The sequence below is a fragment of the Crocodylus siamensis genome, chromosome 8 (genome assembly GCF_052110815.1).
Source record: "Crocodylus siamensis isolate JL-2025a chromosome 8, ASM5211081v1, whole genome shotgun sequence".
Taxonomy (NCBI): Eukaryota; Metazoa; Chordata; order Crocodylia; family Crocodylidae; genus Crocodylus; species Crocodylus siamensis.
In genome coordinates this window covers 20,702,697-20,720,614 of record NC_143402.1, presented here as the reverse complement: position 1 = coordinate 20,720,614, position 17,918 = coordinate 20,702,697, and the positions used below count along the sequence as shown (strand labels likewise).

Here is a 17,918-nt window from a genome sequence, read left to right as displayed (position 1 = left end):
TGTTACGGGCCGTTTCCAAATTGTCCCAGCAGACTCTTCATTTCCCTGATTTGTAACCTCGTATGTCTGCATAGAAGTAGCAGCTGCTAAAAATGCATGGATCCTTCTCTTCTAGATCTCAACAAAGCCATGCCCACAACAGCCAGGACTGAGGTCACGACCCTCGCTCCAGCCAGACATGAGCATGAAAAAGATGAAGGTAGGGATGACAACCACCTGGGTGCGATGACAAGGTGAGGGTAGGCTCACAGAGTAGGGATGACAAGCGTCTGGCAGATGAGAAGCTTGCTTTGGATCCTGATGTTACGATCATCGAAGGTACTATTTCAAAGATATGCAAGGGTAGACAGGACTGCTGGCAGTCCTCAATCTGAAGGCTGAGAACCGTGGCTGTTATAGCCAGAGGACCCGCCATTTGCATTGTGTTTGCCTGAGAGCTGTGTGGTCAGGCACGGATACTGGGATGCAGGAGGGTTAGTGGAGGATGGGCCTGTTGCTCCTGTATGAATTCCAGAGTTAAGTTCATTGTTTCCTTTGCAGCCCTAGCCGTGAGCCACAAGAGCGCTGTTGTCAGCAGCACCCCAGCAAGCGCTCAGACGACGTTGAAAGCTACTAGGGCAGGTGGGTTTGTAACCCTGTCAGTTCAGTGAACAGCACTGGCTCTCCAGGGTCTGTCCCAGGGGTCTGTCCTGTAATGGGACAAGGTCCTTGATTCCTAGCACCTCAGATTGAGGCCGGGGCATGCAGCCAACGGCACCTGACTATAAATAGCGCGAGACCTGGTGCAGGGTGACAGGCTAGAGATGACAACAGCCTGATAGCCGAAAAGTTTGCTTTGGGTCCTGCCATCACTGTGGTGGAAGACATGAGTTTGGAGTCGCCCAAAGGCACGTTGGACTGCTGAGGGCTGCCTGGGAAGCAGTCTGCAGGCTGGAGAGGAAGTGCCGTTTGTGAACGATGCACAGGAGGGAAAGGAGTAGAAGCGGGCCCTGAGATAAGTCCCCTGTGACAGCTGGGCATCTGGTTCGTGGGGCAGGTAGTCTGTAGGAAGTGACCTTTGCAGCTGTCTATGACTGCAGCTGCCACCGCTTCGCTGAGAGAGAGCTCTTCTACCACCCAAGTGGCTCCTGCCTAGGGGAGTCACGGTTTTCTTGAGCTGCATGGAGTTGCCATGAAGTGGTGGAGGACCGTGAATCCTGATCCTGTGGCTTGGGGCAATTGGTATTGTGGCTAGCCCTGTAGTTCTGCTTCCTGAAGGGAAACACCCAAAGAGCAGGGGAGGAAGGGCCAGTGGGAGAGGTGAAGCGAGTGCAGCTCGTCTCAAGCTTGGAGTGTGCATAAGTGGGAAGCTTAGGTGGCCTCCAGCTTCTCTGCTCTGAGAGTCATGCGACCGATGCTTGAAGTCGCAGAGCTGAGCACGGTGTTTGATGATTATGATATGCTGGAAGAGTCGGGACAGAGCAACACGATGATGGGTAAATGGGAAAGACTGAGGGGCTAGCAGTCAACACGGAAGTGTCATGTTGTTGCTAGTGGGCTCTTGCCGGGAGACACTCTTGCTCCTCCTGATTTCCGCATCTTCACTCTGTGCCCGTGCACAGAAGGGCCACAGAACGGCAACCCCCTTCCCACCTCCAGCCCACTTGTTTTAGTGCAGCTCCCCGTTGTGCTCAGGTAGAAGGGAAGCTGACTTGGGCTCTTGCTGTAGAGCTCGATCCACCCAAGACCCAGCCCTTGACTTTTCTGGGTTTGGGATTGTGATGTTACGGGCCGTTTCCAAATTGTCCCAGCAGACTCTTCATTTCCCTGATTTGTAACCTGGTATGTCTGCATAGAAGTAGCAGCTGCTAAACATGCATGGATCCTTCTCTTCTAGATCTCAACAAAGCCATGCCCACAACAGCCGGGACTGAGGTCACGACACTCGCTCCAGCCACACCTGATCATGAAAAAGATGAAGGTAGGGATGACAACCACCTGGGTGCGATGACAAGGTGAGGGTAGGCTCACAGAGTAGGGATGACAAGTGTCTGGCAGATGAGAAGCTTGCTTTGGATCCTGATGTTACGATCATCGAAGATACTATTTCAAAGTTATGCAAGGGTAGACAGGACTGCTGGCAGTCCTCAATCTGAAGGCTGAGAACCATGGCTTTTATAGCCAGAGGACCCGCCATTTGCATTGTGTTTGCCTGAGAGCTGTGTGGTCAGGCACGGATACTGGGATGCAGGAGGGTTAGTGGAGGATGGGCCTGTTGCTCCTGTATGAACTCCAGGGTTAAGTTCATTGTTTCCTTTGCAGCCCTAGCCGTGAGCCACAAGAGCGCTGTTGTCAGCAGCACCCCAGCAAGCGCTCAGACGACGTTGAAAGCTACTAGGGCAGGCGGGTTTGTAACCCTGTCAGTTCAGTGAACAGCACTGGCTCTCCAGGGTCTGTCCCAGGGGTCTGTCCTGTAATGGGACAAGGTCCTTGATTCCTAGCATCTCAGACTGAGGTTGGGGCATGCAGCCAACTGCACCTGACTTTAAATAGTTCATGGCCTGCTGCAGGCTTACAAGCTGGAGGAGACAACAGCCCAGTAAGCAAAGAGTTTGATTTGGGTCCTGATATCACAATGGTGGAAGACATGAGTTTGGAGATGCTCAAAAGCATGTTGGACTGCTGAGGGCTGCCTGGGAAGCAGTCTGCAGGCTGGAAGGAAAGTGCTGTTTTTGGCATGGTTATTTGTGGATGTTGCACAGGAAGGAAAGGTCTTAAAGGGGTTCCTGTCATAAGTCACCTTGGCTTCTGGTTCTTGGAGTAGCTAGTCTGTAGGAAGTGAGCTTTTCAGTTGTCTATGACTCCAGCTGCCACCCCTTTGCTCAGAGGCAGCTCTTCTAACACCCCAGTTGGTCCTGCATAGAGGAGCCATGAATTTTTTCAGCTTCATATAGTTTTTCTGATGTTATGGACGACTGTCAATCCTGCTCCTGTAGTTCCTATGTTATTAGAAGCAATGGGACAGTGTGAGTGAGACATGGATGAATGTCCTGTCTCCCTGTCAGGTAAGTCAACAGCTGTGGCTCTACATGGTTTGTTTTAGGGACCTATCAACAACTGGGTGATGTCCTTGAGTCCTATAACTACTCCACAGAATTGAATCATGGTTCCCTCTGCTGCTGAATTAAGGTCTTTGGAACTGATCTGCTCATCTAATTTCTTCCTGATTTTCAGATCTGACACAACAGTGCTGGATCCCAGTAGTGACCTGGGAGATTCAGGAAGGAACAGCACAACTGCAGATAAAGGGGAAAGATTATGAGGGGCTAACAAACAGGTCCAGAGTCAGAATAGACTTTTCATGCTACAATGTGGCAGGGCTCCTGATGCAAAGAAACTATCTCTTGGTATCTTATCTCAGAACCTCAGATTTGGAGATTCTGGGTGTATTGATAGGCCAGTAATGTGCCCTGCCACTCCCCTCTCCCAGCATCTTATCCATGTTGACATGTCCTGAGTCTAACATTCATTTGGAGTTTCTCATTCAAACCCAGTCAGTCAAAGAAAAGCCATCTAATGTCAGCCCAATTGTCAGTGTTCATAAAGTATTGCACTGAAACAGTAGATTTCACTTGAACACAGGTTTGTTCAAAATCCTTTTGAATCATAATGGCTTTCTGGTGAAAAAGGGATTCAATGAGTTTTCTTGGATGAATAGCACGTAGTTTGAGGGTTTGATAGAAACAGTTTGTGTGACTGTGCTCTCAGCACAGAACCCACCCTCTCAATCAACCTGAGCTTCCTCTAGACAAAGATGATGCCGTGACCTACTCAAACCTACCAGTAGGTCTATTGTTTACCCAGTCAGCACAGGGGTGGGGGGAAAGCTCCTTGTCTTACAATCACATACAAACAAGTCAGTAAATACATTGTCTATAGTTAAACTGCTGCCCAAAGCAGCATGTGCTCAGCAATGGAACCAACAGTGAAGTTGATTAAATGTAGCCAATGCTGAGCATGATTATAAATCATGACCCTCATTGGACAAACAAACAAATGGGAACCCTTTTTTAAAAAAAGGCTGAGGAGCAGCTAAGGGAAATGTGTTACTTTTGATCTTAGCCAAATGACTGAGATGCTGATGGGAACCTGCCATTTGGTGCAGGGTGGGGGTGCAGGGAGGGATGTTTGAAATTTCATGTCTCAGGTCAAATCAGCCAAATCAGATCCAAATTCTGTTGACTGAGCAGAGCTCAATCATTCAAGTCTTTGTGGTGCTACCTGAGGGGCTAATTAGCACATGAATCCTTTGTGGGAGGCGTATCTAGAGTGTGCACATGTATTAAGTACTGCTGAGCTATGGGGTCACCATGGCTTGAAATTCTGTTGTCTCTGCTAGGGCTCAGCCTAATGAGCTATATGGTAAATCATGAGAATTTTGGCTTTGGATTAGTATCATGCATAGTCTGTACTCTATAAAAGAAAGTATAAATGTGTTGCTTAAAAGTATGTTTGTGGAGTACCCAGGTTTAAAATTCATCTATTCATCTATAAGTGATCTCATACCTGCTCCTCACTTCCATGTGTTCAGAAGGAGCAGGCTCTCACAGCAGAGGGCAGGGAAGGGGCTTCAGGGAGTAGAAGTTTGGGTGGCAGACATCTGTCCCATCCTCCCTCCCCTGTTTTCCCCAGGTATATTTTCTCTGCTGTAGCACTGAGAAAGGAACAAATTCAAGCCAAATCTCCAGTTATTAGATTCTATTCCTGCGCAATTATAACAAATGTATACTTTCCATATCTAGAACCTAAATATTGAGGGGGTCATTTTATAGTCAGGGTCATCTTATATTTGAGTAAATACAGTACATGGGCCACCATGTCCCAGGAAGATCCATACCTGTGAACTCCAGCCAGGAGATAGATGGTAGATTGGCTGAACCATCACAGCTGCTCAGAGTTATTGTCATCCTGGTGGATGGTTCTGTGTGAGGAGAGGAGGAGAAGGGACATTAATGTGGACCAAATGCTTGCCTTTGTGTTGAAACAAAATTTCCCCAAATGGCTGTGCCAACCTCAGCCTCACCCCCAGCTCCCAAGGGAAAATGTCTACCAGCATGACTGTAGTTGCTGGTAATCAGCTCAAAATAACCTTTGCTTTGTTAATTTAGGTACCCAGAGGACTGGCCTGCCCCTCTATCTCATTGCCCTGATCGCTATACCCGCTGTACTTGTTTTAATTGTGGTCATCATCTGTCTCAGAAGAAAGAAACAGGTAAGTGAGTGGGGCATGCTGGGGTGATCTGGGCTACTCTGTGTGAACAGGCTGGCTTTATACTCCCACACTCCTGGGGTGGGGTGACCAATCCACAGGATGTAAGTGGTTCATGTGCCAACAGCTCCCCAGCAGCTTGGAGATCTGCTTTAAAAAACTCGGGATGCCTGATCAAAGCACCTTCATTAAAGTGTGTGTGAATGTCTTGCAGCAAGGTGCTTCTGGTGAAGGATAAGTTTTTGGGGGAGAGGGAGAGTGATCCTTTTAGATGCATGTGAGCGCACTCTCCCTTCTCCCCGAGTGGTGTCCTCCCAGCAGGGCAGCAATCAACCTGGAGGTCCCAAACTATTTCTCTCTTCCTTGTATGGAGCCTGGAAGGAACCATCCAGCTCCAAATTAAACATGCTACTAAAATACCACAAATGGGACATACAAAAGACAGTGGCAATCACTTTTTTATACTGAACACTAGGGGGCAAGCTTGCTCTGTGCAGCATTGTCAGGTTAACCCTAATTCCATTTTAGCAGATTTCTGGTAATTACTGGGCACCTCTACATGTTGCCCTATGGTGATGTTGTTACTATGCTGTGCTTTAGCACTTCCTTTTGGAAGTACTAAAGCATGAAGCAGAACCACCCATACTGTGCTGTATACTCAGCACACAATTATTTTTAACAGCTACTGTGTGTAGTGGCACTTTATAATGGGGGGAGTGCGCTGCTACAGTGAAGTAGCTACTGGCCATGTGGAGACACCCATGGATGCTACGTTGCTGTAGCACATTTCTAAGGTAATATAGCAACACATGAAGATGTACCCACTGAGTCTCCATTCCTTTGCCACCTGCCTCATTCCAGTGGTATAAATATACTTCTTTCATTGTGTGCCCCAGAGATATTTTGTAGATCACTAACTCAGTTCCCTTCTTTAAGCAGTGGCTTCCAGTTGGCATTGTGGGGAACTGGCTGGCCTGCTTGACCGGGCTTTAAACTAAGCCCACGGGGAGTTGTGGGGATTACTGCTACTGGAAGCCCACTGGGCAACCTTTCTAAATCCAGCAAGCTAAGGCACTTAAGGGAACCCACCCTTGCCCTAGCCCCGGATTGATCAGTGGGCAAGGCAAGAGCCCCCAGTGGGACACTTGCCTGCCTGTACACCAATGCTAGGAGCTTGGGGAATAAACAGGAGGAACTGGTCCTCTTGCTAAACAAGAATGACTACGACTTCAAAGGGATAATGGAGACCTGGTGGGACTCCACCTATGACTGGGCCACAGGTATAGATGGCTATACCCTGTACAGGCGAGATTGTGTACACAAAAGCAGTGGGGGTGTAGCTCTCTATGTCAAAGACAGCTACACATCCCTGCAAATTGACATTGGCACCCAGGAAAGACAACTGGAGTCCTTCTGGCTTAAAATACATAGGGAACGTGGTACAGGGAACATCATAGTATGAGTACTACTGATCTCCTAACCAGAAACAAGAGCAAGACCAAGAATTCACCAGGGAACTGGCTGAGGCTGCATGCTCTCGGCGCACAGTTGTCATGGGAGACTTTAACTACCTGAATATCTCATGGGAAGAGCACTCAGCCAAATCCGATTGGTCACAAAGCTTCCTTATGTGTGTGGACGAGCACTTCCTGACTCAAGAAATCTATGGGCCGACAAGAGGTAAAGCATTGCTGGATCTGGTACGGGCCAAAAGGGCTGACCTAGTCAGTGGCCTAAGAATCAATGGGAAGCTGAGTGGTAGTGACCATGAGCTGATCACCTTTCCTATCCATCGCAAAGCTGGCAAGTCAGTCAGCAATACAGAAGTCCTTGACTTCAGGAAAGATGACTTTGAGAAGCTCATGAGGCTCATTGTTGAGGCCCTAAGGGACCACAACTCAACAGGAAAAGGAGTCCAAGAGGAGTGGTTGCTCCTCACGGGAGCGATCCTGACAGCACAAGAGATGGCCATCCCATCTTGGAGGAAGGGTAGCAAAAGGGCACAGCAGCACCCTTGGCTCAGCAGGGAACCTGAGGACCTCCTACACCACAAAAGAGATACTTATAAAGGATGGAAGGTTGGAATTACCACCAAGGAGGAGGTCTCAGCACTGGTCTGTACTTGCAGGGAGCAGATCAGGAAAGCCAAGGCTGCAACTGAGCTCCATCTGCCTTCACATATCAAGGATAACAAAAAGTCCTTTTTCAAATATGTAGGGAGTCAGAAAAAATACAAGAGTAACATTGAACCCCTGCTGAACCAAGTGGAACAGCAGATAATCGACACCCAGGAAAAGGCCAATCTGCTTAATGGGTACTTCATGTCGCTCTTTCATCAGTCCAATGGGACTGCCCTGCCTAGCAAGATGTGGGATGGCCAGGGTGAGGGCATATTTATACCCAGCATCGGTGTTGATCTAGTAAAGGATCACCTTGAGAGGCTGGACACCTTCAAGTCCAGCTGGTCCTGACAGATTACACCCTAGGGTACTCAAGGAACTGGCAGGTGTCGTAGCCCAACCACTGGCAAAAAATATTCGAAAACTCATGGCGCTCAAGTGAAGTAGCTGAAGACTGGAAGAAGGCCAATGTGGTACCCATCTTCAAGAAAGGACAGAAAGTAGATCTCAGGAGTTACAGGCCAATCTGTTTGACCTCAATCCCCGGTAAGATTCTGGAGAAAATTCTCAAGGAAACCTTCTGGATAAGCTGACTGAGGGCAGCATCCTGAGGGATAGCCAGCATGGGTTTGTCATGAGTAGATCTTGCCTGACCAATCTCATCTCCTTCTATGACCAGGTGACTTATCACTTGGACAAGGGAAAAGAGATTGATGTCATATATCTGGACTTTAAAAAAGCCTTTGATCTGGTGTCCCATGACCTCCTCATAGAAAAATTGGCCAACTGTGGCCTTGGCTACACCACAGTCTGATGGCTGAGAAACTGACTCCGAGGTCAGACCCAGAGAGTAGTGTTCGATGGTAGCAAATCATTATGGTGCGCCATGACCAGTGGCATCCCCTAAGGCTCTGTCCTTGAACTGGTTCTCTTCAACATCTTTATCAATGATGTGGACATTGGTGTCAGAAGCAGACTGGTTAAGTTTGCTGATGACACTAAACTTGGGGGTATAGCGTCCACACCTGAGGACAGGCTAGTGATCCAGACTGGCTTGTATAAACTTAGTAAGTAGGCTGATACAAACCTGATGATGTTTAATACTGATTAATACTGTATGACACCTCAGGGGAAAAAAACCCACAGCATACTTATAGGCTCGCCAGTGCTACACTTGCTAGCACCAGTGCTGAAAGAGACCTGGGGGTCATAGATTCATAGATTCATAGATGCTAGGGTCGGAAGGGACCTCAACAGATCATCGAGTCCGACCCCTTGCATAAGCAGGAAAGAGTGCTGGGCCTACATTACCCCAGCTAGATACACATCCAGCCTTCGCTTGAAGACCCCCAGGGTAGGGGAGAGCACCACCTCCCTTGGGAGCCCGTTCCAGACCTTGGCCACTCGAACTGTGAAGAAGTTCCTCCTAATATCCAATCTAAATCTGCTCTCTTCTAGCTTGTGGCCATTATTTCTTGTAACCCCCGGGGGGGCCTTGGTGAATAAATACTCACCAATTCCCTTCTGTGCCCCCCTGATGAACTTATAGGCAGCCACCAGGTCGCCTCTCAACCTTCTCTTGCGGAGGCTGAAAAGGTCCAGTTTCTCTAGTCTCTCCTCGTAGGGCTTGGCCTGCAGGTCCTTAACCATACGAGTGGCCCTTCTCTGGACCCTCTCCAGATTATCCGCATCTTTCGTGAAGTGCGGTGCCCAGAATTGCACGCAGTACTCCAGCTGCGGTCTGACCAGCGCCCGATAGAGGGGAAGTATCACCTCCTTGGACCTATTTGTCATGCATCTGCTGATGCACGATAAAGTGCCATTGGCTTTTCTGATGGTTTCGTCACACTGCCGACTCATGTTCATCTTGGAGTCCACTAGGACTCCAAGATCCCTTTCCACTTCCGTGCCACCCAGCAGGTCATTTCCTAGGCTGTAGGTGTGCTGGACATTTTTCCTCCCTAGATGCAGTACTTTGCATTTCTCCTTGTTGAACTGCATTCTGTTGTTTTCTGCCCACTTGTCTAACCTGTCCAGGTCTGCTTGCAGCTGCTCCCTGCCCTCCGGCGTGTCCACTTCGCCCCATAGCTTAGTGTCATCTGCAAACTTGGACAGAGTACATTTCACTCCCTCATCCAAGTCGCTGATGAAGACATTAAAGAGTATCGGTCCAAGCACCGAGCCCTGCGGGACCCCACTGCCCACACCCCTCCAGGTCAAAACCGACCCATCCACCATGACTCTCTGGGTGCGACCCTCCAGCCAATTCTCCACCCACCGGACTGTGCAGTCATCCAAGTCACAGCCCCTTAACTTGTTCACCAGTATGGGGTGGGATACCGTATCAAAGGCCTTCCTGAAGTCCATGTATACGACATCCACCCCTCCTCCTGCGTCGAGGCGTTTTGTAACCTGGTCAGAAAAAGAGACTAGATTGGTCAGGCACGATCTGCCTGCCACGAACCCATGCTGGTTTCCCCTCAGCATAACTTGCCCTGCCGGGCTCTCACAAATGTGAGCCTTGATAATTTTTTCAAAGACTTTGCCAAGGATGGAGGTGAGACTAACTGGCCTATAGTTGCCCGGGTCCTCCTTCCTCCCCTTCTTGAAAATGGGAACCACATTGGCCCTTTTCCAGTCCTCCGGGACTTGACCCGTGCGCCACGAGCGTTCAAATATTCCCGCCAGTGGCTCTGCAGTGATGTCGGCCAGTGCCTTCAGTACCCTCGGATGGAGCTCATCCGGGCCTGCCGACTTAAAGGCATCCAGTTCTTCCAAGTGACCCTGCACCACCTCAGGGTCCACGCATGGAAGTCTGGTGCCTTGCTGCTGCCTCCCTACACTCCCAGTGAGAGACTTGTCATGCCTCTCGCTTAGGAACACTGAGGCAAAGAACTCGTTGAGGAGTTCAGCCTTGTCCCCTCTGTCCGTCACCAATTGTTTCTGCCCATTTAGCAGAGGTCCTATTCCTCCCTGGGCCTTCCTTTTACTCTCTATATATCTAAAAAACAATTTCTTATTGTCTTCCGGGAAGCTTACTTGGGTTGCCATCCTCAGCTCCATGGTCATGATTGACCACAAGATGAACACGAGCCACCAATGCAATGTCGCAACTGGTAAAGCAAACCAAGCTCTGGCTTGTATCCATAGATGCTTCTCAAGTAAATCTCAGGATGTCATCCTCCCACTGTACTTGGCCTTGGTGAGGCCACAGCTGAAGTACTGCATTCAATTCTGGGCTCCACAATTCAAGAAGGATGTCGAGAAGCTTGAGAGAGTCCAGAGGAGAGCCATGCACATGATCAGAGGGCAAGAGAACAGGCCTTATGAAGAGAGACTGAGAGCCATGGGACTCTTCAGCCTGGAAAAGCGCAGGCTCAGGGGGGACCTGGTGGCAGCCTATAAGCACATAAGGGGTGTACAGAACATCTGTTCACCAGAGCGCCCCAAGAAAAAACTAGGACCAATGGTCATAAACTCCTCCAAGACCATTTTAGGCTGGACATAAGAAAAAAATGTCTTTACTCTCTGAGCCCCCAAGAGCTGGAATAGACTCTGTCCAAAAGTGGTGCAGGCACCTACTCTGGACTCATTCAAGAAACGTTTGGATGTCTATCTTGCTGGGGTCCTTTGACTCTAGGTGACTTCCTACCCCTGGGGCGGGGGGCTGGACTTGATGATCTTCGAGGTCCCTTCCAGTGCTAACATCTATGAATTTATGAACTGTTCCTTTAAGCAGCTTTGGATATGAGCCAGTTGCAAGCTGTTTCATTATTCAGAGGCTTGTAGTATGCAGTGCTGATCAGTTAGAGATCTCTCAGATTCCAATGTCCTCAATAACACAGAGACTTCCTTAGCACTGTTCCCACTGAGTGGTTCGCAGATGGGCCCAGCTCAATAGGGGTACTGCTGGCAAAGTGTAAGGGACTTTCATATCATTTCTATGATATGATTCTATGATTTGATGGACCTTGAGTGTCTTAATAAAGCCATTCCCTCCTTCTGGGAGACAAAGTGGCTATGTGCAGGGCAGAGTGAATCTTGGCACCAGTAGCCTTAGCTAATGTTTCATGCATTTGAAGGCCAGAAAGAGTCCACTGTGATTAACACCTTAATTTAGCCTGATTTCATGCTGATACCTGGTTGGGAATTTTCTAATGAAATCAGAACTGAATCTCTCTGCAGACCATCCATGCCATTCTTCAACGAGAGGTTTCTCAGGTCCAGGATGAGATCCTAGCCAAAACATAGGGAAGAGAGAGAGCAGCCCCCAGAATGCAAAGTGGAACAGCTCCAATAGGAGGGAGTCAGTGAGCCTCACTTAATTGTCACAACAATAAATGGGTATATTGCTGGCTTGGATTTTATTCTCATTTCAAACAACAAATGCATCCAAGTCATGGACATTTACTCCTAAGAAACTACTAACTTTCATTTTGAATTAAATATTAAGTGTTAACAAAGAGAATTTCAGTGTTTCTTTGTTGGCTGACACAATACAACCAGTCCCAAGAAAAAGATTTCAAGGCTGAGTTTGGTAAAGGGTAGCTCAATGCCAGACACTTCTGATGGAGAGCCAAACATTTAAAAATGTAAGTTGCAGGGTGTGGCAATGTAACGGTCTGAGCACAAAGCTGGGTTACTAATCCCAGCACAACTCTAAATTTTGTCAATTTACTTAGCAACTTTGTGCTTTGGCTTGCCCATCTGTAGTACGGATATAACAGTCCTTACCTACTGTACCAGGTTCTTCAGTGGATTCATTAATTGACATCAGTACAGTGCTATGTCCGTGCCAACTATTATTATTTCAGCTTCTTTTAGTGCTCATGTTATTCAAAATTAAAAAAAACCCCTATGTTTCTGTTGGGAGGAAATACAAAATATTGACATTTGTCTTTTGACTCTTCTTTTTTAGGTCAGGCCTATAATGTCACATAGCGAGTAGGATTCTTCATTTATTATGCTGAAAAGACTGGTGTGGCTGTGATATTGAAGTGTGGCAGAAAAACTATTTCCTAAGGGGGGAAAATTGTTTGTTTGTGGGGGAAAGAGTTTGAATACCTTAATGATGCATCTGATTAACAGCAATGAGGGTTAGGGTTCTCAATCTTTTTAGACTTGAGGCACCTCTTGTTCAGCTCGAGGCATCCCTCAGGAAATGCCAGGTCCTAGCTTTTACTGTTTTTTTGACTACCGAGAGAAACAGAGAAATTCACTGTTGCAAAGATCTCAGAAAGGCCACCACATGTCAGAATGTTTTTACCACCATGGACTCCTGTGTGAAATCGCTGGATCTATCTTGTGGATCATACTTGCACACCTAACCATGGTGTATCCCTGTGGCCTTTTTGAAAGGATCTCAAAGCACCTCAAAGCATCCTGGTTGAGAATCATTGGTACTGGGGATAATAACAGTAGTGTTCTTGAATTATATCTTAGAATAACAAAACTGAAGATGGAAAAGCATTGTTCTCTACTTTGTTTCCAGTGTTTTGTCCAGAATCCAAAAAAGAGGAATTTCCTTCTCTTTCCCCCAGATAAAATTCCAGTGAAATGAGTCTTGCATTTTCTGACATTGCTCCAAAGCTGTCTCTTGCTGAATTTCCTTATTCCGAGTATAACGTCCTGGAATGTCATAATGCTGCACTTGAATCCAAGTTCTCCACTCTTCCCTTTTCAAATTCACCTGTGCACACAAAATAGAAATGCAAATGTGAAGATCCTGACAGAGACCTAACTATCCAACTCCTTATCTTAACAGAGTTTATATTACAGTGTGCTATTTGGCTGGTGAAGTTGGTACATGGTATGTTAAAGTAAGGCCAATTTCTTAGCAATTTCATGTTGAGTTGCACTTCTGGTATATATCACACATATAACTGTGTGAGCTACAGTTGGGCTATTGATTTCCAGTTACACGCTTTATTTTTCAAAAGTACTTTTTTTTCCGGTAGCATAATTCAATTGACACTAAAACCAGAGAACCAGAATTTGGTCTCAGCTTGTATAAAGCCAGAATTACCTCAGGTGTGGCTGAGAACAGGATCTGGCCCAGGATTTTGCAGCCGGGCAATGTTGAGTTTCTTCTGGTTCCTTCTTCTCATTAATATCTGATTTTTATTTCAGTCATAATCCCACATGAGGAGGATACTTGTTGTAGGATCTGATGATGGGTTTCAAGGAAGCATAACAGGATGCACAATTGCATGACTGGGTCTTTGAAATACAATGACTATGAAATGATACACATCCACCAAATCCCCCTCTGTCCCAGTGGGCATGTCTACATGTGTATTTACGCTATCTTAAATTTGCTGGAATTTAAGCATGAATAGGCCAGCATCTACACATGCAGGCATTAAAGCACATTAACACTGTATGTGGACTAACCTGGGGCTAAAGTCCATACAGTGTTACTGGACAGTAAGGCATCTAATCGGGTGTAACTAATCAGGTTTAAATTTGATACCTGCATGATGCTGGTATCAAATTTATGCTCGGGTCAGCATAATTCACCATATTTATTGTGCAGTATGGGAGTGCACATATAGACATGTGCCCATACTGTGCAGTAATTTTGGTTACTATGCAGTAAATGTACAGGTGTAGATGAGCCCGGTGAATATAAGACCTTTGGGAACGTAAAAGATCTGATTATGAAATAGAGGATCTTCACTATAGAGCAAATAGTTCTCTGAAGGTATCAGTCTGAAGACTAGGCTTCAGATATTGTATTCTAGCAGGTTCTTCATCAGGGAAACCCCTGCTTTCTGCCCATCTTTCCTCTAATAAATTTGATAACTTCAGAAATTTATTTGCTCAAGGAAAACTGCATCTCTCTCTGGTTCTCCATCAATTGAACTCTGAGGAAACTTGCAGAGAATGTTCCTAGTCTCAATTTTCTGATGTAAAATGTGCAGAAATGATTTAAGAGTCGATAAGAGGTTTTTCTTTCCCTTGAGCCAAATAGCCTGCTAAATAATTGAATTATCTTTTATTATCAATAGACAACTTGAAGAAAAAGTTGAAAGGAAGATCAAAACACTTTGCACTGAAGACCCCAGAAGATGTTTGAACTCCATGTAATTACATTGCACTGTAATCCATACCTTGTCTTATTATAAGAGATCCTGTTTGTGTGCTATTGTAATGTTTATCTGCTTTTTATGTTGTCCGGTTACATTAATCTAATATGGAATATGCTCCTTGTGAGATCCTCTTCTTTGCCACAGATTATCTGCTATTTTAAATTAAGCTTTTTTTAAAGCCTGTGGCTGAGACTGTTTAGACCTGCCAAGGCCATTTTTTTTTAGTCCTAGATTTGCTGTTAGGTTTTAATATAAGCAACATTTTTTTGTAAGGAAATATCTATCTTTTACACTTTTTAACGTGCCAACCACTGCTCCTTGCCATGCATCTTGAGTATTCTGTTAGCAGATGGTTTCCATTGTGCCTCAAGCTATCTTCCTATGGATGTTTGTGGGACATGTCATCTCATGTCACTTGCACAGAATACGCATCCAGGTTACTTGTCCTTAATCAGTGGAAATTCTGCCAGTCCAGGCAGAGCTGTGCGAAATTCAGCAAGAGCCTTTGCTTCAGCCAAGAACATAGTTTCCTGAGGGCCTTGTATCTCCCTCCCCTTGTCTTGTTACAAAGGCGGATACCAGTCTTGGTTCTCTTAGAACAAACCAGAAGGAGCTGCATGTTGATTTTCATTAAATTAAATATATCCTTAAGCCTTCTGTTTTCCGTGCATAATAGCCTCTCGTTCAGACTTTTCTCGTATGTTGATTCTGCCCGCTGAAGGGTGCTTTTTAAAGGCAGATTTGAAGACCTTGGTTCCTGCTTGATAACATCCATCCCAAAGCCCCTTCCTAAGGATTATATGTTGATATTTGCTCCTGTAGAGGTAATGTATTGAGTACATTTTGTGTAGCCTCAAAATTCTGCTAAAGAAATTATTCTAGTACTCTTGTACCTGTTTCATCTTTCATGTTTTGGATCTTTTAAACTGTTGCTTTAGACCAGGTCTAAAGTCTAGCCTATGGGCCAGATCAGGCCCATGGCAGACTCCATTTTCCAGCAGCCTCTCCCTGTATTGCTGCGGCTGGTTTCCATGGAGACCCCAGCAATGGTGGGGCTGTGACAGCGCAGAGCTAGGGTTTCCATGGAGACCAGCCCGGGAAGCACTGACAGCTGGGCAGGTTGCTGCTCCAGAGCTGGGATCTTCTGGTGGTGACAGCATGGTCCTGGGTCAAGAAGAGCTGTAATCCGCTGCCTGCACATCCTGGGCCAGGGGCATTCAGGCAGTGGATCATGGCTCTGCCCCAGCTCTGGACCATGTTGTCACCACTGCAAGACCCCAGCCCCGGCCCCAGAGCAGCTCCCTGCCCAGCTGTGTGCCCTAACAGTGCTGTTAGGGCCAGTTTCCATGGAAACCCTGGCCCTGCACTGTCACACCACCACCACTGCTGGGGTCTCCATGGAAACTGGCCGTAGCAACACATGCAGGGGCGCTAGGAAATGGCCAGCCAGATCCACCATTTTGCCCTTCCCTGTTCTGTGTAGATACATGCAAGGCCCCATTTTTAGAAGGAACTGAATGGTCCAAAACTCTCCTTGGGCTTTAAAAACTTGATTTTTTTTCTGGTTCTGAAAGCTTTTCCTTTTCAATGCCTCAATTTGGCCAGGAAGAGTAAAACAGCACAAACCAGAGTCTCCCAGTACCATTTAAAACCATTTCCAAACCACACCAGGCAGGACATACCTGACCTTGTGACCCTTCCATTCTGAACAAAAGTGATCTGACCAGTTGCATTTCTTGAGGTTATCCCATTGTGAACTTATTGCATTATCAGTGCCAAGTTTATCTTAACGTGTCTCAGATGAAGCTCCTCTCACATTTATTTTTCTCTAGGTTTCATTTCTCTTTCTTAGGAACATGCTTAAAAAGCTGGAACTAAAAAACCAGGATTAAAAATAGACACAGAAAATGCTGATAGTGTTTTATTAGTTTATGAGGTCTTGTGTAAACTTCCTAGAATGAGCTTCAGACAGGGCAAGGGTGGAAACACAAGCTGGCATCATTAAATCCCAGGATTATAAAAACAGTGCCATGTTTGTCAGATCTTTGATTATTATGCATGTTTGAGGAGGAATATCAAGCCCATCTGATTGCAAGGAACATCATTAGCATCTCTAGGGCAGGGGCAGGCAAAATATGGGCCACAGATTGGATCCAGTCCACCAGGCAATTTCATTTGGCCCATAGGTACCTACCAATTAGTTGTATCCTGCCAGCCCAAGCACCTCACTCCACCCTCATATGCAAAAGGGCCCAGCCTAGCCAGCACACAACTTCCAGGCAGGGCTACTACTGCAGCTGCCAGGGGACCTGCTTGGCTTCCCCAGTGTCCAGCAGCTCCTCCTCATTGCCTTGCTGCAGCACTCTGAGCAGCAGGTAGGGAAGCGGTGTGGAGAAGGGGAGCTGCATCTGGGCAGGGGCAGGGAATACGGGGGTGGGGCTGATGGAAGCACAGAGCCCACATCCAGGGGGGCGGTGGGAGCATGGAATTCAGGTGGGCAGGGTATGGGTATGAGGTGGGTTGTGGGGGTGTGAACACCCTCTGATTCACTTCCCCCACATGGCACACAGCTCCACCAGGGCAGCAGCAAGCAGCAGGCCTTTGGGGTGCTCGTGACCTATGCAGGTGCTGCTGTCTGGTGGTGCACATGTCCAGCTAATTCCAGGAACTGTATGTGGCAGCAAGAAGCACGGCGAGGCTGGCCTGCTGCCAGCACTCGCGCGCCAATGCTGGGAAGCCTCACGCAATGGAGCTGGCTGCCTTCCCTGCTCCCTGCCAACATGTGCAGCTGCCAGGAAGTAGGAGACAGGGCTTCCCACAACTTCTGGCCATGCAATAGAGGCAGGATGGCCTGGCTGTGCTCCTTGCCATCACGTGCAGCTCCCGGAAGTGGCTGGAGCTGCATGCCACCAAGCAGCAGTACCTGCATCGACCACAAGCACCACAAGAGCCTGTCACCTACTGCTTCTGCAGCCAGCAGCAGGGGCTGTGTACCTTGGGGGGGGGTGGGGAGGTCCCCACATCCTTCCACCCTCCCTCACACCCCACAAACCCCACACATCCACACACTGCCCCACAACACCCCCACATATACACATACCTCCACAACATACTGTACACCCCCCACACAGCCACACCCCCTCACAAACCCCACATACAAACCCGTCAGCCCACCATACACACACACCCAACCACACACGCACACAATATACAAAAGTAAGATTTTATTTTGACTTATTATGCAATCACCTTTATATACACTATGCAAACACAAATCATGACAAAAATATTTGTCATGCTAGATGAAAGCTAGCTGCTTTCAAGTTGGCAAAGCCAGATGTGATGCACCCTTGGGTACTAAAGAAATTGACTGAGGTTATTTTGGAGCCATTGGCTATCCTCTCTGAAAACTCATGGAGGTTGGGTGAAGCTCTGGAGGACTGGAAAAGGGTAAATTTA

The 17,918-nt window shown here is 47.2% G+C and overlaps 1 protein-coding gene across 1 annotated transcript in view; it reads left to right on the top strand.

Annotated features, from left to right (window-relative positions):
• Positions 1-15,378, top strand: part of LOC149858179 (uncharacterized) — a 33,870-nt gene extending 18,492 nt beyond the window's left edge. The window contains exons 14-18 of the mRNA XM_090060166.1: positions 116-199; positions 541-621; positions 1,877-1,960; positions 5,148-5,251; positions 14,379-15,378. Of these exons, the coding sequence (XP_089916292.1) occupies positions 116-199; positions 541-621; positions 1,877-1,960; positions 5,148-5,251; positions 14,379-14,387 (362 nt within the window). The 3' untranslated portion in view covers positions 14,388-15,378. The remainder of the gene's footprint in view (positions 1-115; positions 200-540; positions 622-1,876; positions 1,961-5,147; positions 5,252-14,378) is intronic.
• The last annotated feature ends 2,540 nt before the right edge of the window (positions 15,379-17,918 follow it).